The 22,094-nt window shown below is 42.8% G+C and overlaps 1 protein-coding gene across 2 annotated transcripts in view; it reads left to right on the top strand.

Moving 5' to 3' along the window:
• LOC129708671 (high mobility group protein HMG-I/HMG-Y-like) overlaps positions 1-22,094 on the top strand; it is a 46,403-nt gene that overhangs the window by 5,169 nt on the left and 19,140 nt on the right. For both annotated transcript variants that reach the window (XR_008725390.1, XM_055654580.1), the window contains exon 4: positions 14,820-14,873. Coding sequence is in view for 1 of the 2 variants with exons in the window: in XM_055654580.1 (XP_055510555.1) it covers positions 14,820-14,873 (54 nt within the window). In the remaining variant the exon portion in view is untranslated. The remainder of the gene's footprint in view (positions 1-14,819; positions 14,874-22,094) is intronic.

The following is a 22,094-nucleotide window of genomic DNA, read 5'->3' as shown; positions in this document are numbered from 1 at the left end:
ATTACTTGTTTTTCATTTTGCCTCACTGCCAATCTCCACTCCCTTACGGTTGAGTAAAAATTGAGCATTTCTATTGGGCTTGTGTGGAAGAGGTATTCCCTTAAGACTAGAGACAGTGTTACCTAGTGCTATGGTCAGTATGCTTCAGTAAGCAATTAATACTGTTATTTTGTTTCTGTTATGATGAAATGCTTTTAATTCATGAAACTCATTACCTTCTTATAATTACATATTCTTCAGTATTGTTTAAGTCATATTATGCACAGGAGGCGTGGGAAAGTGGTGCCTATTACTGTGTTGGAAGCCAAATTAAAACACAAAGTGCTGGAGGAACTCAGCAAGTCAGGCAACATCCTTAGACTTTAGAGAAACCGCGTGGAAACAGGCCCTTCGGCCCACCGAGTCTGCACTAACCAGCTATCACCCTGTACATTAGGACTATGCTTCACACAAGTGATAATGTACAATTTTTATGGGTCAATTAACCTACAAACATGTAGATCTTTGGAAAGTGGGACGAAATCAGAGCACTCGGAGAAAACTCACGCGGTCACAGGGAGAACGTACAAACTACATAGTGGCAGTACCCATAGTCAGGATCGAGTCCTGGTCTTTGGCGCTGTAAGGCAGCAGTTCTACCGCTGTGCCACTGTGCAGTAGATAGGTGACATTTGGGTTAGGACTTCTTCATTCCGTCCATTCCCTCCCCAGGTGTCCGTCCATTCCCTCCCCAGATGTCACCTGATCTGCTGAGTTCCTCCACCATTTTAGTTTTGTTCAAGATTACAGCATCTGCAGATCTTTGTGTCTCCATTCCTCAAGTAGAATTGTTTTTTCTGGTCAAGTTGCATCATAATTATTTATTTCACATTTCTACTTACTGAAGTCTTGGTGAGCGTACTTGATGTTATGATTAAATTAAAAATATATAAATTGATGAGTATCCTGGAACTTAGACATGTGCTGGATTGAATGTGATGAAGTGGAACATGTGGCAGTCATTGGAAAGTGGATAATTACTGGAAGAAGCAAGAGCTGAGTAATGGGGTTATCTTAAAATCTATTTTTGGCTGGTATGCCTTTAGTCGTCGTCTCCCCCCCCCCCCACCCCCCCCCCCCCCCCAGGCAGGTGGGACCAGTGTCATGGTCAGTGTGGGCAAGTTAGGTCGAAAGGCCTGTTTCCACGCTCTATGACACTATGATTTGACGCATCACAGGCACATAGACTTGGACAACATACAAAAAAATGTTTACCAGTCAATGAAAAGAAAATAATGTGCAGAACATTGAGTTGGCATTGCACGTCTCTGTACAAATTATAGTAACTGGAATAGAAACCTTGTTAAATGTGATTAAACAATGGTTTTTAAACCATTTGTTCTGACTCATTGCAACCGTTCATGTTCAAATTAGTTGTAAGAGATTTTTTGCTACTAACACTGAAATGTTATAATTCTATTAATTATTTGCATCTTGCAATTTAATTCATTTTTTTTCCATGACTTGAAAGGTTCAAAGGAAACTTACTTCTCTACCTCCTGTGTAGGAAAAATAGATACAAGTGCTTTCAAATGTAGTGCCCAGGCCAAAGCGTCCAGTGAAGAGATGAATATATTTTAGATGAAACTAGAATTTCTCGCCTTCTGCATTTTCAGATATTGATGCATCTGAAGTGCATTTCTAGAATTTTATTTTGGTTCAAAATATTTGTTAAATGCAAAAACAATATGCAGGGGGGGAGAATGGTGTCCGTTTTGTCTATTGTAGTCGGGGACGGGCCCCGTACTCACGCCACTTTCGTGCTGCTTGCTCTCTCCATTCCCGCAACCAGAAGCTCCCGCCACGTGGCGCCAGCGCGTTGGGTAACTTGTAGAAGCGAGGTTTGGGGGTGGGGGTGCAACAGGGACCTGAGTGCTATAAGCAAAATCAATAAACCCACTCTCACCATCGACGGCACCACTATCTCCCCAGGCCCGTATCCTTGGCGTGATCTTTGCTTCCACCCTCTCCCTTGAGCCTCACATCCGCCATGTCATTAAAAACCTCCTTCTTCCTTCTCCGCAACATCGGCAAACTCAGACCCTCTCTCACACCTCCCGCTGCTGAAAGACTCATCCATGCCTTCATCTCCTCCCGATTGGACTACTGCAACTCACTTCTCCTTGGCATCAGCTCCACCTACATCAACCGACTCCAACTGGTCCAGAACGCAGCTGCCCGACTCATCGCCCATACCAAATCCTGGCATCACATCACTCCAGTCCTCAAACAACTTCACTGGCTTCCCATCTCCCACCGGATCAACTACAAAATCCTGATCCTCACCTACAAAGCCCTCCACCATCTGGCCCCCCCATATCTCACTGACCTCCTCTCCCCCTACCAACCCTCACGGTCCCTCAGATCCACATCAGCTGGTCTCCTCTCCATCCACGTCCAACCTCCGCAGTTTTGGGGACAGAGCCTTCTCCAGGGCAGCTCCCAGGCTCTGGAACTCCCTCCCCCAACTGATCCGCAATTCCGTGTCCCTCACCATCTTCCAGTCCCGCCTCAAGACCCATCTCTTCACCTCTGCCTATCCTTAGCCCCACGTCCCCCTCCCTTTTCATATGTGCATTAATTGCCTCATATTGTGTTTTGTATTGAATTCTGTCTTTACATTGTGTACTAGTCGTGTCTCTACTATTTATTTCATTCCCCTTACATGTTTTTCCTCTACCTGCTAGATTTTTGTAAGGTGTCCTTGAGACTCTTGAAAGGCGCCCATAAATAAAATTTATTATTATTATTATTATAACCAAACTCTGCTATATAGAGATCCGTTATTACAAGGGTTGACTGTATACATTAGAAACAGACTAAACTTCATACAATGTAAAACACATTGCTGGAGTAACTCAGCGGGTCAGGCAGCATCTATGAAGGACATGGATAGGCAATGTTTCGGGTTGGGGCCCTTCTTCAGACTGATAGGTGATATTTTGTGTTGCGTTGAGAACCTTCTTCTTAAACTTCACACAATACCTTTGTTGGCATCTGACTAAAACAAAGCATTTTATGGATTATATAGGTGCCATACAAATAAAAACATTTATTTCGTAGTCTTCAAGTAAAGAAGCCTGGTGCCTATCTTAATTACCTGGCAACGATTTAGAACGAGCTTGTATGTGAATAGTTGTGCTGTTGTGCCTGGCATGATTTATTAAAATACTGGCGCACAGTATAACTAACACAAACCCCATACTTAATACAGCTTTGGATGGAAGTCATAATCTGTTATTAACATTCAGCTTTGATCATCACAGTAGTACTTGGGGAGAATGGATTCAGTCAACATAATCACAGAGGAAAAATGTAAACATGGTCTTCCATAAATCAATGTAAAATGAGTAATTTGGTTGATGATATAATGCTATACAGATTGTAGTTTGCTGAAGTGTAACCATTTATGAAATGTAACCATACAGCAGAGAAACTGACCCAATTCGTCCCTGCCGACCAAGATGTCCCATCTAAACTAATCCCATATGGCCCATACCCCTCTAAACCTTTCCTAAGCATGTATCTTTCCAAGTGTCTTTTAAACATTATTATGGTACCTACCTCAACCACCTCCTCTAGCAGCTTGTTCCATATACCCATCACCCTCTTTGTGGAAAAAGTTGCTCCTCGGGTTCGTATTAAATCTTGTCCATCTCACCTTAAACCTATCCTCTTGTTTTTGATTCCCCTACTTTGGGTAAAAGACGCTGAGCATGCATCCTTTGTATTTCATTCAAACCACAATCCATATAGCATCCATCCTTCGACAAAATACTCTGTGCTGTCACCCTTTCTATTCGCCTCATGAATTTATACATGATTTCCTTTCAATGATTGCATTCTATTACAGCTGTTCCCCAAATACAGTGTAAAACTTATGAATGATTTAAGTAATGTCGGCCTTGAAAATGCTTCATTGTTTTCTAGTGAAAGGATTAATTTCCTCAAATGAAATCTGATTCCATTGTAAAACTGCAGCACATCAAAAATGTTCTCCCTGGACACTGCCTTATGCTATTACGCGTATGCCTGTGAAATATTTACAGGACTAGACATGTGCGCATGAGTAGACAAGTGAGAATTAATTAAATAGGATAGTCAATCAGTCTGATGATAAATGGACTTGCTCTATTTTAAATGATGTCCATTTAGAACACCTTTCCATAGCAAAAAAGAACACAAAGTGCAGGGGTAATTCAGCAGGTCAGGCAGCATCGCTGGAGAATATGGATAGGTGAAGTTTCGGCTTGGGACTCTTCTTCAGTCGGAAGTCTGAAGAAGTGTCCCGACCTGACACATCGCCAATCGATGTTCCCCAAAGATGCTGCCGGACCTGCTGAGCTACTCCAGAACTTGCGTCCTTTTTAAAAAAGTTGTAACTGCCTTTAAATAGCACTTGCATGTTTTGCATGCTATCCAGTCTGATCAGATAATACTATACATAAATACAATCAAGTCAAACTCAGGTACAGTAGATAGGGAAAAGCGGAAAATACCGAGGTCAGAAGTTTGATAACAGAGAGGAAGAAGCCGTTCCTGAGTATGATGGTGCACGGTTTCAAGCTTTTGTACCTTCTGCTGGCTGGGAGCAGGTTAAAGAAGGAATGACCAGGATGGGACAAGTCTTTAATTCTGTTGGCTGGTTTTCCGAGGCTTATAATATTTGTAGATATGTTTTTTAAACTTTTGGTCAGAGAGATGCTCATCAGTCATGTAAGAATTAATTTTTTTTATACCACTGCCCACCTACATAAAGTAAATTATAACTCAAATGCCTTGTGTAGGCGCACATCCTGCATGGAACAAAGATTGCCCACTGAGCAGCTTAATTCATGCTGTTTGTCATTCTATTGCTCATTGAAATAAAAGGAGCATTGGATTAAATATTATGAATAAAGAATTCAAAGTAATATTCATTCATTGATTTCCAGCCAGGAGAGGAAGTATGAATTCTCTTTGGCAAAGAGATTTTTATTTTTTATGGCTCCTGTGGAATCTCACCAAAACAAGCCGCGATACACACTTCAGATCCCATTAATGTTCATTTCCTTGCACCTTCAGAGGCAACTGGACATTGTGGCTTATGCCATAAAACATTTGCATGTTGAACTGAAGTAACTTTAGCTTTAAATATGGGTGGCAGAGTGGTGGAGTTCCTGTCTCACAGCGCCAGGGACCCAGGTTCGATCTTGACTAAGGGTGCTGTCTGTATGGAGTCTTTACGTTCTGCATGTGACCGTGTGGGTTTTCTCTGGGTGCTCTGGTTTCCTCCCACACTCCAAACGGTTTGTAGGCTAATTGGCTTCGGTAATTTGTAAAAATTTGTAATTTGTCCCTAGTGTGTAGGTGCTAGTGCTAGTGCTAGTGTCGGGGGTGATCGCCAGTCCCCGCTGACTAGATGGGCCGAAGTGCATGTTTCCACGCTGTATCTCTAAAGTCTAACTTGATTTTGTCAATTTAATACAACTTGCAGGCCATGCACAAACTGGAGCAGCACCTTATTTTCTGCTTCCCCTCTACCCTCTCACTCTTCCTGTGGCCGCCTTCCTCGGTGCACAACCATTCCCACTATCTCCCACCCCCCGGTGACCCTTCTCCCTTCCCTGCCTTCTCCCATAACCGAGGGATCGGTTATTTCCCTTCATTTCCATCATTTCCCTTTTTGAATTTAATTGAAAGACGCAGCATGGAAACAATCCCTTCAGCCCAGTGAGTCCAAGCCAACTATTGATTACCTGTTCACGTTAGTTCCATGTTATCCCACTTTGCCATCCACTCCCAACACATTAGAGGCAATTTATAGAGGCCAGTTAACTTGCAAATTTGCATGCTTTTGGGATGCGGGAAGAAACCAGAGCACCTGGAGACTATGTGAAAAGGTTACCCCTCAGGTTCCTATTCAGGGATCTCACTCAACTTTTTTTCTCTGTTTCCAGACTGGCAACATAGGCAGCTTTTTAGGTTGCCAAATGACAGTTTAGGTGGTCATTTATGACAGCTTGCATGACACGTGCGATAATGTGCTCGGTCGAAGTGCGTAGATACCAGTCGGAATTATGCTCAATGAAGCATTCACATATTATTTCTGCTTCAAATATAGTCACAAACTAAACATATTCACCAATCAAGACATGATATATACCACAATGACATGCAGCAAAATTATAATACAGTATATACAGTATCTCAACTTTTTTACATGTTGCAATGAATGCAATTTCTATTATTTCTTTCCACTTCCAAACAAAAATGTGGTTGGATTATTCAGCGTATGATCAACCTCGGTGAGACCAAGCGCAGGCTTGGCGATCGCTTCGCACAACACCTCCACTCAGTTTGCAATAACCAACCTGATCTCCCGGTGGCCCAGCACTTCAACTCCCCCTCCCATTCCGAATCCGACCTTTCTGTCCTGGGCCTCCTCCATGGCCAGGGTGAGGCCCACCGTAAATTGGAGGAGGAGCACCTCATATTTCGCTTGGGCAGTTTACACCCCAGTGGTATGAACATTTCTCCTCCCCTTCCCAGCTCTCCCTCAGCCCACTGTCTCCGTCTCTTCCTTTCTTCTTCCCGCCCCCCCCCCTCACATCAGTCGGAAGAAAGATCTTGACTCGAAATGTTGCCTATTTCCGTCGCTCCATAGATGCTGCCTCATCCGCTGAGCTTCTCCGGAATTTTTGTCTACCCATTCACACAAGTTCTGTTATCCCATTTTCCTCACCCACTCCCTACACATTAGGGGCAATTTTATGGAGACAAGTTAACCTACAAAGCCAATGCGTCTTTGGGATGTGGGAGGAAACCCACACTCTTGCAGGGAGAATGTGCAAATTGTACACAGACAGTGCCCGAGGACAGGATCGAACACAGATCTCTGGCATGTGAGGCAGCAAGCCCACCAGCTGTACCACTATATTTTGTTTTCCAACACACAAAAAATTATACGTTGATAACTTTGGTTACTAAAAAAAAAAAGAAACTATCCATTTTCAGTTTTAAATCTCCAAGTGACGCTATGTCCCCCTTTATAGCTACTGTATGTTTTAATTCAGTTCAAGACTATGGGGCAGTACATTGGCCATAAAGTTGCTGCCTAAAAGTGCCAGAGACCTGGAATTGATCCTGAATATGGGTGCTGTCTGTATGGAGTTTGCTCCTTTTCCCTTTGATCGCATGGGTTTTCTCCGGGTTTTCTTCTTGTTTCCTTCCACATTCCAAAGGTGTGCAGGAACCTTTTTCAGACCCAACCCAAAACGTTATATTTTCCTTTTGTCCAGAGATTCTGTCTGACCTGTTGAGTTACTCCAGCTTTTTGTGTCTATCTTCAGTTTAAACCAGCATCTGCAGTTCCTTCATACACACACGTTACTATACGATAGAACTTGTGTGTGTGTGTGTGGATATATATATTACACACACACACATAGTTATATATGTTCATATAGTTGTATATTCATATATAAATATACACTGTTTTGTTTTCTCGTTTATAACTGCTTACAGAATACTATGTTTACATATTCTGTTGTGCTGCTGCAAGTAAGTTCTAACTGGAACGTGAGAGAATAAAACACTCTTGACTTATGTGTGGGATAGAACTAATGTACCGAACGGTGGTCGGCGTGAACTCGGTGGGCCAAAGGGCCTGTTTCCACACTGTATCTTTAAATTAAACTAAAAACATTAAAACCAGAGGAAATCTAAAAAAGGGTCTCTATCCGAAATGTCACCCAATTTCTTCCATCCAGAGATGCTGGCGGCTCCATGGAGTTCCCCCGCACAATTAAAGCATGGAATAGTCTTCACCCTACCATAGTTACCCAACCAGACTCGACTAAATTTAAGGTAGCTCTTTTTTTCCCCAAGAACCCTTTTTTTGCTTGTCCAAGTCAAGAGTCAAGAGAGTTTTATTGTCATGTGTCCCAGATAGGACAATGAAATTCTTGCTTGTTGCAGCATAACAGAATATGTAAACATAATACAGAACAGGAGATAAAAGTTGAATGTGTCTATAAACCATAGACCATATATACACACACAATAAGTAAACAGATAGCACAACAAGAAAGAGAAATGATATGCAAATAGAAACCCCATTCACCAAGACAGATATTTATAAGAACTCATTCTTTGTAAGAACCTTAAGGGAATGGAATAAACTAGACAACAATATAGTCAAATCACTTTCACTGGACAGTTTTAGGGGGGCACTAACAGCGCGTTACTGTGCACAATACATCCAAGTTGGCGAAATGCAGAGTACCCCTGGCGACTACAAATTCAGAAGGTTCAGAAGATATAGTGCAATAGGCTGTTATTTTTCAGAGTTTGGAGTTTGGTAGTGGAGGGTTCACTCCAGTTTAAATTCCATTTGGAATATTTTTGGAGGACCAGGAAACCAAGAAGCAAGAGTTACTCCAGGGAATTACTCCAGCTCCAGGGAGTGATTCTGCGTTGGTTTTCAGCAGTCACGACAGCAATGGCGGCCAGATCTCCCACAATGCAAAGGGAGGGAAAAAGTGCCCGGCGCCGACCTGTTGCCGTGGCAGTGCGCTTGTGCAGGGTGGCTGATGATATGCTGCCTGTGGTTGTGCGCATGTGCAGGGGGAGGATGTGCAGGCCTGTGGCAGTGCACATGAGCAAGGCGGCCGGTCGTGCCGGCGGATGCAGAGAGCGTTTGCCTCCTCATCAACTGCCATCAATTGTTGAAGACTTTTGATTGAAATTGATCATTGAATAAATCTTTTGGAAGAAATGCAAATAATTAATAGTAGTTAGTGCTTTTGTTTTGCAATGCAGTTAAAGGTCTTTACAACCCCACACACACAGCTGAAATAATGAGTCATTGGATGTTTCCCAGGGAATGTTGCAATGTTTCCAGCAACTTCCTCTCGTTTGCAGTTAATTCATTCCAACTTACATACCTGATAATGTGAAAGCACTATGATCCAATTTGCAAAGTAGAATTTGTGGCTACATTACTTCAAAACCTTTTTTTTTAGCAGAAAGGTAACTCTGATTACACTCTGATTAAAACTCTTTTTATTGTTTTGTCTTATCCATTTCTCTGGGTCCAAAAGACACTACCATAAATTTTGCTTTTAAATTCTATGTCTGTCAATCCTGATTACAATCATAAATACTTTAAGCAAGAACCAGGGCAGAACAGTGGCCCGCAGATAGAGCCACTGCCTCACAACGCTAGAGACCCTGGTTCAATCCTGACCTCGGGTGCAGTCTGTGTGGAGTTTGCACGTTCTCCCTGACCCCATGTGGTTTTCCTCCAGCTGCTCCGGTTTCCTCCCACTTGCCAAAGACATGCATGTTTGTAGATTTATTGGCCTCTAAATTGCTTCTGGTGCATAGAGAGTGAATGCAAAAGTAGGATGACAGAGATCGATGCGTGATCGATGGTCCGCGTGGACCCGGTGGGCCGATGGGCCGATGGGCCTGTTTCTTTACTGTGTCTCTCAACTAAAATAAAACTAATTTTAGTTTTTAAAAAATCACCAGTAATTAATTGCACAAGGGTAAATCCTGTCTTTTATATGGAAATCACATTATTTAAGTACTTCAAATATATTTTTACCTTTAACAATCTTTCCTATCTAATTGTAAGCCAACAATCATTTCATTTGACGTGATGGTCAACATTAGTTGGAATAGAAAATAGGTGCAGGAGTAGGCCATTCGGCCCTTCGAGCCTGCACTGCCATTCAATATGATCATGGCTGATCATCCAACTCAGTATCCTGTACCTGCCTTCTCATCATACCCCCTGATCCCTTTAGCCACAGGGCCACATCTAACTCCCTCTTAAATATAGCCAATGAACTGGCCTCAACTACATTCTGTGGCAGAGAATTCCAGAGATTCAATGTTTTTCTCATCTCAGTCCTAAAAGATTTCCCCTTCATCCTTAAACTGTGACCCCTTGTTCTGGATCCTTTAACTGTGTCCCCTTGTTCTGGAATATATGTACCTGTCTGTTTTTTCCGTTCCCGATGACTATTTGCAGAATCGTGTGTATATATAGTGGTCAAAGGAAGATCTCAGCAGAGTGGTTTTAAAGGAGAATTACCCTTGAGGCAGTAACCTTTATTTTGCAGTACCTTGTGTAAAGTAAAACACAAAATGCTGGAGGAATTTAGTTGGTCAGGTAGCACCTGTAGAGGAATAGACATTTGACGTTTCAAGTTTGAAGAAGGGCCCTGGCCTGAAACGTCGCCTATCTGAAACAAGGAACTGCAGATTCTAATTAATACACAAAAGGACACTATGTGTTGGAGGAACTAAGCAGGTTAAGTAGCATCTCTGGATAATATGGATAGGTGATGTTTCAGGGTTGGGACCCTTTCCAGATATGTAAATGTTTGTTAATTGAGAATCCTAAAATGGTGTCTGCAACAACAGCTCTATTCAAGAATAACCATGTGATCTTTGATATATTGGGACAATTTTCTTTCTTCTAGTAGATGATCCCAAGAAATTGAAGTATTTTACCTTGAAGTGATTGGATAGCAAACTGAATCACTGTATCGACTAATGTTGTACACAATTCCCTTTAATGTGGACGTACAAGGGAACTGCAAATGCTGGAATCTTGAGCAAAACACCAATAGCTGGAGCAACTCAGCGGGTGAGGCAGCATCTAAGGAAGGACAGGCAGATATTTTGGTGGGCATTCTTCATTAGATTTGATAACCAGCAGGGCAGTGTTAATGATGTCCTCCATTACCCCTTTGTTACCTCCCCAATTCCCTTATTTCTTCTCCCCTGAAGCACTTGAAGACTGAGTCTAAAGAAAGGTCTCAACCCGAAACGTCGTCTGGCCATTACTTACGCAGATGCTGAGTTCCTCCACCACTTTGTGTTTTACACAAGATACCAGCATCTGCAGTCCATTGTGTCTCTACATCGTTAATGTTTCCATTCAGAACCTGCAAACATAGGTGCAGCGGTAAGGTTGCTGCCTTAAAGTGCCACAGACCTGGGTTTGATCCTGACTACGGCACTGTCCGTACGGAGTTTGTACATTCTCCCTGTGACCGCGTGGGATTTCTCGAGATGCTCCGGTTTCCTCCCACAATCCAAAGACATGCAGGTTTGTAGGTTAATTGGGTACAGTAAAATTGTAAATTGTCCCTAGTGTGTGGGATAATGTTATTATACGGGGTGAACACTGATCGGCACAGACCTGGCGGGCGGAAAGGCCTGTTTCCGTGCTGTATCTCTAAAGTCTAATATGTGTTGGAATACATGCACCTGGAATTGTGTACTGGAATGATTTCTTTTTTGCCCTCTTAACTTTATTCACAAGTTCCTTTACTTGCCTTGCTGCTTGTCCTATAGGGAAGAAGGGTCCTGATCTGAATTGCCACCTATCCATGTTCTCCAGAGATGCTGCCTGACCCGCTACGTTACTCCAGCACTGTATTTTTTTATATTGGAAAAGTTAACTTTCGGTTTTCAGTTCTTCTGCTTATTTGTCACTATCTCTCTTTACCAGCCACTCCTTCAAGGTTAAACAGACTGCACACAACTGATATTGAATGGCGGCACCCACTAGAAGTGCTTGCTGGCACCTCCAGATATGAACAGAATTGGTTATTGCACATTCTTTATACAAAGCTGCTTTAGGCTACCGTTTTCCTTCCTCAGTCAGTTTAGTATATAAATCCAAAATGTAATGTTTATCATATTATGTTTACTATTTCACGGTTCAGAAGCCATTTGAGTTATTTTAAAATATCTGAACCAGTTTGCCTTGCAGGCAGCATCTCTGTAGTACATGGATAGGTGACGTTTCGAGTCAGGACCACTTTCGGGAAATGTCCCAATGCTAAATGTCACCTATCCATCTTCTCCAGAGAACCTGCCTGACCCGCTGTGTTACTCCAGCACGTTGTGTCTTCTTTATCTGTAATTAGCTGCCTCTCTACTTGGATAATTAAATTGCTTTCCTGGCCAGTATGATGGTATTCTGAGTAGAAACCAATTGGATGTTAGTGCCAAATGTAGTCCCTAAAAAGAGTGGACCAATTAGAGTCATACAGCATGGTAATATAGATGCCCCATCTATGCTAGTCCCACTTCCACGTGTTTGGCTCATATCCCTCTAAATCTTTCCTATCCATATACCTGTCCATATATCTTGTAAATGTGTTACAGTACCTGCCTCAACTACCTCCTCTGTTCCATATACCCACCATGTGAAAAAGTTGCCCCCCCTGGTTCCAATTAAATCTTTCCCCGCTATATTTAAGAGGGAGTTAGATGTGGCCCTTGTGGCCAAGGGGATCAGAGGGTATGGAGAGAAGGCAGGTACGGGATACTGAGTTGGATGATCAGCCATGATCATATTAAATGGCTGTGCAGGCTCGAAGGGCCGAATGGCCTACTCCTGCACCTAATTTCTATGTTTCTACCTTAAACCTATGTCCTCTTGTTCTTCATTACTAAACTCTTGGTAAAAGACTCTATGCAATCACTTTGTAAAATCCTCCTCGTGATTTTGTATACCTCTATACGATCATCCCTCAGCCTTTGGCACTCCAAGGATTAAAGTCCTAGCTTGCTGGCCCTGACTTGTTCTGGTCTTTACTTGCCTCGGGCTTATTTTCCACCCCTCCCCCCACCTCTTCTTTCAGTCTGAAGAAAGGTCCCGACCCAAAATGTCAGCTACTCCGTTTCTCTAGAGATGCTCCTTGACCAGCTGAGTTACTCCCGAATTTTTGTCTCTATCCTTTAGCTCAGACTCTCGAGTCTTGGCATCATCCTTGTAAATGTCTAAATCTTTTTTTTATAAGGAAGCGCATTTGTGAATGGAGGTTACTAAATATGAACTATTTATTTTGGGAGCTTGCATATAGACATTTTTTTTTGAATTCTCAGATTGTTTTTGTTTTGTTAAAGAAAGGGCCAACTGATGCATACCTTTGGAATCTTGTGGCTGCCTGCCCACCCCCTCCAGTTTGATGCCTGGCAGAGTATAACATTCCAAATCTCTGACCAACACGTGTGTTTAGGTTCTTTGTTCATTCCTACATCGGGCCAGTTGGTAAAACAGCTCTTCCCCCATCCACCACCCCTTACTCTGTTTGCTCACACACGAGCCACAGACCACAGTGGAATCTGTGACCTTGGTGACTAATGTCCGGGTTTGTAAAATAAGTGAATTTTAATTTCTTTTATTCCGTATGGGAAAGAATCTGAAAAGCAAAATTGCGAATTGTAAACTTCTTGCTGACAAAGTTAATTTTTATTTTGAGTAAAATCCTTTATATTTGCACAGCTTAAAAAAATGATGTTTAAGTAGATTGCTTACATTTTTGGCACATTGGTCTTAGTCAGTCACAGTACTGAGTGTGTCCATCCTCGGTGTAAACCAGCACCTGCAGTTCTTTCCTACACATATTGAACATACTGTAGAAGTTGGGAGGTCATGTTGCTGTTATATCAGATGTTGGTGAGGCCTCATTTAGAGTATTGTGTTCAGTTCTGGGCACCATGTTAGAGGACAGATGTTGTCAAGCTGGAAAGGGTGCAGAGAAGATGTATGAGGATCTGAGCTATAGGGAGAGGATGAGCAGGCTAGGACTCTATTTGTTGGAGTGCAGGAGGATAAGGGGTGGTCTTACAAAATCATGTACAAAATCATGAGAGGAATAGATTGGGTAGATGCACAAAGTCTCATTCCCAGAATAGGGGAATCAGGAACCAGAGGACATAGGTTTAAGGTGAGAGGGGAAAGATTTAAAAGAAACTTCAGGGGTAATACTTTCACACAGAGGGTTGGTGGGTGTCTGGAGGAGGTAGTTGAGATAGCAGGTACTATCGCACCGTTTAAGAGACATTTGGACATGTACATAGATAGGACAGGTTTAGAAGAATATAGGCCAAATGCGGGCAGGTGGGACTAGTGTAGATGGGCCTTGTTGGTCAGTTTGATCAGGTTGGGCTGAAGGGCCTGTTTCCATGCTGTATGACTCTATGACTGTTGGTGAATAGATGAATTAGAATAGGCTGTTGGCATTGACTTGCCAATGTCAGATTGATGTGGAGCTGGTACCATTTACGGCCTTTGGTAGAGTTTTCCATTAGCCACAAGGCTGCTAATAATTTACTTTGTTGACTCAATAAGACTTCCAAGGTTGTGGACAATTCTAAAATAGACTCTGAACATAGAGGTTTTATACATAGTTAATTTGATTTTGCATATGATAGGAATGAAGAAGATTGCAAAAAGTGGAGAACATTGCCCAGTCCATCATGGGTACTGATCTCCCCTCCATAAATGGGATTTACAGTAGTCGCTGCCTCAAAAAGACAGCCAGCATGATCAGAGACTCACACCAACCTGGCCACACTCTCATTTCAGTCTTGCCATTGGGAAGTAGGTGTAGGTACCTGAAACCTGTAACGCCCAGTTCAGGAGCAGCTTCTTCCCTATAGCCATTAAGGTATTAAACACTACAAGGTATTAACTATAAGGCATTAAACACTGCAAACACTAAATAGGCTTCCAACGACATTAGAGTTGGGCCATTATTTTTTACTTTGCACTATTATTGTTTGTTTATGTCTACAGGTCAACAGCCAATTTTCTAGCAGATTATCTGTTTTGCTCATGGCCTCTGCATCGGTACTGGAACTGTCCACCAGGGGCGCTGAGATACCGGCCCGCAAATTCGGCCTCGGAAGTCGGCAATGGGAGCAGAATGTAATTGTTCCTTTTCAGGACATATGACATTAAAACACTCTTGATTCTTTTCCAGAAATCGGGTGGTGCTGCAGGAGGAACGAAGCCCAGAGGTAGACCTAAAAAACTGGTAGGCCAAAGCTTTGAATATTGTACATAGAGCTAGGTTACACCATGACCATGTGTTGGAAGTTGTGCCTTGAAGAGATGGGCAAGACATCAAGGGATAGATTCCTCTTGTGGAAAAACTACATTAACATTAATTGTTTCATAACATATTACGTTTGGATAGTAGTAACAGGATCGGTCCGAGTCAGCATGGATTTACGAAGGGGAAATTATGCTTGACTAATCTTCTGTAATATTTTGAGGATGTAACTAGGAAAATGGACAAGGGAGAGCCAGTGGATGTAGTGTACCTGGACTTTCAGAAAGCATTTGATAAGGTCCCACATAGGAGATTAGAGGGCAAAATTAGGGCACATGGGGGTAGAGTGCTGACAGATAGAAAATTGGTTGGCAGACAGGAAACAAAGAGTAGGGATTAACGGGTCCCTTTCAGAATGGCAGGCAGTGACTAGTGGGGTACTGCAAGGCTCGGTGCTGGGACCGCAGCTATTTACAATATACATCAATGATTTAGATGAAGGGATTCAACGTAACAAATTTGTATTAGCAAATTTGTAGATGAGTCAAAGCTGGATGACAGTGTGAACTGTGAGGAGGATGCTATGAGAATGCAGGGTGACTTGGGCAGGTTGGGTGAGTGGGCAGATGCATAGCAGATGCAGTTTAATGTGGATAAATGTGAGGTTATCCACTTTGGTAGAAAAAACTTGTATAATCTCAGAGGGCGGTGGAGGCCAGTTCTTTGGATACTTTCAAGGGAGAGCTAGATAGGGCTCTTAAAGATAGCGGAATCAGGGGATATGGGGAGAAGGCAGGAACGGGGTACTATTGGGGATGATCAGCCATGATTACATTGAATGGCGGTGCTGGCTCGAAGGGCTGCACCTATTGTCTATTGTCTATTTATTTTTGACTAGCATTATAAATCCGTACGTTGCGACATTGAGACTCAAATTTTGAAGGACACAAAGTGCTGGAGTAACTCAAGAGGTCAGGCAGCAGGTGACGTTTCAGGTTGGGACCCTTCAGACCAATTCTAGGTGGGAAAAGAAAGCTGGAAGAGCGGAGGGGCAGGACAAAGCATGGTAGGTAATAGGGTAGACACAAACTAGGAGGGAAGGGAGGGTGGCAAATCGTTGGAACAAAAAGGGGCAGAATTTAAAACAAAAGGCTTGAGATGAAAGGATTGAAGAGGTGCGAATTGTGAAGCCAGAGGAAGGACTATAGGTAGAGAGGGAGGAAGACATATTTTATTTGGCAAAGAATATGAGTGCAGTTACCTCAACATGTCTGGTGATTTTTCTTTTCCTTTAATGTCTCGTATAATATAATTTCAGTGAGATGATCTAGAGGTGATATTTTGAAAAACTAATTGACCTGTTTTTTTTAGACAAACAAACATTAGCAATTCATTGAAAATTCTGCAGATATATTAGATATTTGGGGAATAGAGTAAGCCAAGAACCTGTGTTAACGTTTACACTCCAGAATCGCCCACATATCTTGAAGAATTCCTGGTTTCCTAAACTAATAGTTATCTTATTTTCAGCCACAAGGATTCTGTCCCTGGGGATAACACCCTGAATTAAAAGTACTGAAGCTCTGTAACATTGCAGGCAATTTTTATTATTGTACTTTCAATTGAATGATCTAACACAAATCATTTTTTAACAGTACTTTCACTTAATCTGGTGTCTTATTCTCTTTTTTTCCTAACTGTTCATTACAAATATTATTTCCTTTTAACATAACCTCTTTCCATGACTTTATACCTTCTTTGTTTAAGAAAGTGCGTTAATTATTTTAGTTTCTTCCCCCCCCCCCACTTTGTATTTTGTTTCTATTAAACATTTCGGAAATGGGAGGAAACATTAAGATGCTTCATTTACAAATTTAAAAAAATAAGAAAATGATTTTCAGTTGATCAAAAATGTGAGGTGAGATTGTTTCACTGTATGCAAAACTAGATCTGTCATTCTATTTTTGTATATAAAAACCTGCCTGTAAGCTTTTTGTATCTAAAAATCTGTCTTTAACCTGGCTTTTTTTAATGTAATGCCTCTGTCTTTAAGGTGTTGACTGTTTGTTGGAGAATGGTACTTTGAGCAGTGGTCTTCATTTATCCAAAATTTTTAAAGTCTTTATTCATGAGAGTGTAGGAAGTACGGTAACTGCAGATGTTGGTTTAAACCGAAGATAGACAAATAAAGCTGGAGTAACTCAGCGGACCAGGCAGCATCTCTGGAGAAAAAGAATAGTCGAAACCTCACCTATTCCTTTTCTCCAGAGGTGTTGCTGTTATCTGGGACTCAATGGATGACATTTGTCCCTCCAAGCCAAATCCCCTGCAGAATCCAGGGCACAAAACCCTAGGGGAACTGAACTTTTGGAGTTCTGATTTCTCCACGTGAGATGTGAAGCCAGGATATCATCTGTTCTCAAGTTGATGCAACACATCTACTGGAGGTATCCCAGAATCCTGGCCAATATATTCACCCCTCCAGCAACACTAAAAACTAATTTTCTGGCCATTATAACGATTCTGTTTATAAAAGGCTGCAGAGAGTAAATTAGGTAATAAACCTAAACCTAATGCTGTTATATTTCCTGCCTATTCACTAAATGCATTTTTAACTGCATCTTGCTATAATGTACAGTGAAAAGCACTTTATAAATTCAAATCTTTCTTTGAATTTTATTTTATTCTCTTCAAATTAACGGAAGCTATTCAGATGCAAGAGATTCCCAAGAACAATATAAAGAGTAACTCAGAGGGTCAGGCGCATCTCTGAGGAACATGGGTCGGTGCCTTTTGGGTCGGGACGTCTGAAGAATGCAGGGTAAATGGACCTAAGTCCTTCTAAGAGAGAGACACCGCAAACTGTAACTGCTGGAATCTTGTGCTGGAGTAACTCAACGAGTCAGGCAGCATCTCTGGAGAGCATGGAAAGGCAGCATTTCGGGTCTGAGAAGGGTCCCAACATGAAACATCGCCTATCCGTGTTCTCCAGAGATGTTGCCTGACCCGCTGAGTTACACCAGCACTTTTTTTTGTAAACCAGCATCCGCAGTTCCTTGCACCTCTATCTTTTGAAAGGGACTGTTTTAATAAAAAGGAACAAGAGAGGCAACTTTTAAAAGGACGGAGACTTTTCTCATCCACCCTGTATGGTGATGTAATTTAGTATGGTGTAAGTCTTCCCTCTTTTCCCAAGAAGCATTCTTCCCTTTGCCAGTATGAATGGAAGATATTTAGTCTTTTTTTTAAAAAGGGTGTGAATATTTTATAAGGTTTGTCTGTCAGAAAAGGCACAGCTTGTCTCCAGTCCGTCACAATAAAGATCACATTTCCCACAACTCCAGTTGATAATGTAGTCATTGACACCTTTGCCCTATCAATCTGACTACTCTGCATCTTTTCCTAAATATAATCTATACTTTTCTTGGAGGTGTTCTTCATGTCTGGTTTTAGAAATTCAATGACGTTGAATTTTCTAATTTTAACTAACTTCTACTCACACTCCTCTCCCCCTCCCCCCCTTGTTCCCTTCCTCCACCCAAGTCGTTTAACCAGTCTCACTGTTCACCACATTGTATCCCTCTTGAGATCACACCTTCCCTGGCCAACAATGTGCCCACCAGGGCACCTCCCCGGGGGCCTGAGGTCACTTCTTGCTTGCCCTGACTGGTCTTTTCTCACCTCCAGTTCTTCATTCCCCCCCCCCCTCCCCCCAGGTCTCAGGTGCTGTGAGGCTGCATCTCTACCACTGCGCCACTGTGCTGCCCCAGGCTTGTTCTGAAATCTATCTAAACTAAACGCCAAGGCTCGGTGGGGGAGGGCCACAGTCTAGGGTCCTTCCGCTGCTGGACATGGGGGGCAGGGTGTGGTGGAGACGCCCCTCAAAATAAGGGAAAGGATTCCACACCAGTGGGCCACATGAGTGGCAAGGGTGGGGGACAAATTTGTGAAATTTGAGCAATGTACGTAGACTGTATTGAACAATTTATATAGCCTCCAAAAATGTCAGATGAATATTTTGCACGGTTCATGTATTTATATTTATTACCTGAATAAAGTCTATTTTGAAATTAAAAAAAAAATCTAAACTAAACTAAAGTAACAACAACAGCAGTGACAAACGTATATACTTTAAATTCTGGTATGCATTGGTCTAAGGCGGACTGCTTTTTGCATCCTTCTCGATGTGTATACAGAAATGGAGACGTGCAGATTCCCTCAAGAAATAAAGGTGCTGCATTTTCCTACTTTCATGATCCATGGGGATTATTTTGTACTTTGTTCTCTCTTCCACCCTCGTCCTTACCCAGTTTCTTCTTAAATTTCCTTGGTCAGGAAGAAGCAGCACCCATCACACTTTGAGTGCTGTCTGTGTGGAGTTTGCGTGTCCTACCTGTGACTGTGTGGGTTTCCTCCAGGTGCTTCAGTTTCCTCCACATCCCAAAGATGTGAAGGATTATAATTTAATTGGCCTCTGCAAAATTGCTTTTAGTTTAGTTTTAGTTTAGAGATACAGGCTCTTCAGCCCACTGAATCCATGCCAACCATCGGTCACTTATTCACACAAGTTCGATGTTATCCCACTTTCTCATCCACTCCCTACACATTAAGGCATTTTACAGAGGGCCAATTAACCTACACACCCACGCACCTTTGGGATATGGGAGGAAACTGGAGCACCCGGAGGAAACCCACGGAGTCACGGGAAGAATGTGCAAACTCCTTGTCTGAAAGACAGCCTCAATGTCATTTCTCTGCACCATCTCCATATCTACTCAGATTCCCTGAATATCTTGATATCTATTCATCTCTAGTTTGAATGAATCCAAAGACTATGTCTCTATCACCATCTTGCGAGGATACATTTTATCCTCATTTCAGTCATAAGTGGTCCACTTCTTATTCTACGAAGGTGACCCTGGCTATAAAGAGAGGTTGAATAAGCTTGGAGGTAGACAAAAATGCTGGAGAAACTCAGCGGGTGAGGCAGCATCTATGGAGCGAAGGGAATAGGCAACATTTCGGGCCGAAACCCTTCTTCAGACTGCCTTACTGCCCTACACTGCCCCTACAGGATATACAATCTAAAAGATGTGTCTCCCCATTTCCCTCCACAAATACTGCCTGACCTGCTGAGTGTCTCAAGTATTTTGTGTTTTGCTCAAGATTTCAGCATCTGCAGTTCCTTGTGTCTCTATTTTTAATATTCCACCACCAGGGCTCTGCATTAGAGTCAAGGTTGGTTCTGTCATGGTTGTATCTTCATTACCTCTGGCTTGAAACTCTGGGCTATTCCATGCTCCATTGCTACTTTGCTACTTTGCCCACACTGACTGAAATTCTCATCGATCTCGTTCTTCGCAGCCTCACTCCATTCTATAAACAATGACAATATTATTTTGAATCTTACATTCTCTGCTCTACTGTCCATTTGCTGCCGCTCTGGTAGCGAGAGCCTTCAAGCATCATAGAATAGAATAGAATAGATTAGAATGCTATTTATTGTCATTCAAACCTAGGTTTGAACGAAATTTCATTTCTACAGTTTTTTACATTACAAAACAATCCAAGACCCACACTTAACACAATTTACATAAACATCCATCACAGTGAGTCTCCAACATCTCCTCACTGTGATGGAAGGCAAAGTCTTTATCTCTTCCCTTTGTTCCTTCTCCCGCGGTCCAGCAGTCCAACTGCAGTGTCGCGGCGATAACTGGGGCTCCGATGTTAAAGCCCCCGGCGGGCGATGGTAAGTCCTGAGGCCGTTTAAGCCACATCGGGCGATGTTAGGCCCCGGCTCCATGTCCTTAAACCCGCGATTCCAGCGGGAGAAGTCGCCGTTGCGGAGCTTGGAAAAGCGGTCTCCCAACAGGGACTTGGAGCTCCCGATGTTCCCGTACACCGGGTCTGCGGCCGGTGCCTCCGAAATCCAAAAGTCGGGTCGCATCCGTATGCCACCACAGCTCTGCCCACTCCGAAGTTGGCCAGCTCCGCGATCTCAGTTCCGCAGGCTCTGCAACTGGAGCCCTCAGGTTAGTCCCGGCCGGAGGTCGCTGCCGGCTCCACGATGTTAGGCCCAACGACATCCGAGACCCGACAGGGAATAGTCGGGTACCCGCACAGGGAAGAGATTTAAACGGTTTCCCCCACAGCCCCCCCACCACCCCCCACATGTACACAGCTAAAAAAATAAATAAAAACTAACTCAGGACATACATTTAACAAGACAAAAATAAAAAAAGACAGACGACTGTAGTCGAGCCCCTGCCGTTAGGCGCCGCCACTCCCACTCTCCGCTTTACTTCAGAATCCATTTCCTAATCTATCTCCACCACCTTCTCCCCACTTGCAAAACCCCTGAATACACACCCATTGGTTTCTATCTTCACACTCCAGTGGCATGAATATTGTTTTTGGTAACTTCAAGTAACCCTTGCATTCCCTCACTCTCCGCCCCTTCCCCATTCCAGTCCTCTTGCTAACTTCACCATTGTATCCCTTTGTTTCCACCTCGTTCCTAGCCAACAATGAACCATTATGTGCTCCACCTTTCCCGAGTCATCGATGCAGGCTCTGCTTTGTTCTGTACCTTCCCATACCTCTAGTTTCCCCCTCCCTGACTCTTAGTTTGATGAACTGTCTCGACTTGAAACATCACTTGTTTTAGTTTAGTTTAGTTTAGTTTAGTTTAGTTTAGAGATACAGGGCAGACACAGGCCCTTTGGCCCACCAAATCCCCACCGACCAGTAATCCCCACACATTAACACTATCTTTCACACATTAGGGGCAATTTACACTTATAACAAGCCAATTTATTCCTCCATACCTGTACGTCTTTGGAGTGTGGAAGGAAACCGAAGATCACAGAGAAAACCCACACCATCACGGGAAGAACGCACAAACTCCGTACAGACAACACGTGTAGTCGAGCTTGAACCCGGGACTCTGGCGCTGTAAGGCAGCAACTCTACCGCTGCGCCACCGTGCAGCTATTCTTTTTCTCTATAGATGCTGCCTGACCTGCTGAGTTACTCCCAACGTTTTGTTTCTCTGCTAACATGTAATACCTGCTTTATGAAGCAATTTGCTTTTTTGTTGCTACATTCAAACCACAGTGTAAGTTTGAGCAACTCAGTCTTTGTGAAGAATGAATAAAGTGGCAAACATAAGTTACACCTTCATGAGTTTGCATGTTAACT

Source organism: Leucoraja erinacea, chromosome 24, assembly GCF_028641065.1.
Source record: "Leucoraja erinacea ecotype New England chromosome 24, Leri_hhj_1, whole genome shotgun sequence".
Lineage (NCBI taxonomy): Eukaryota > Metazoa > Chordata > Chondrichthyes > Rajiformes > Rajidae > Leucoraja > Leucoraja erinaceus.
Note: the sequence above shows the minus strand (reverse complement) of the source record. Positions and strands in the feature narration are given on the sequence as shown.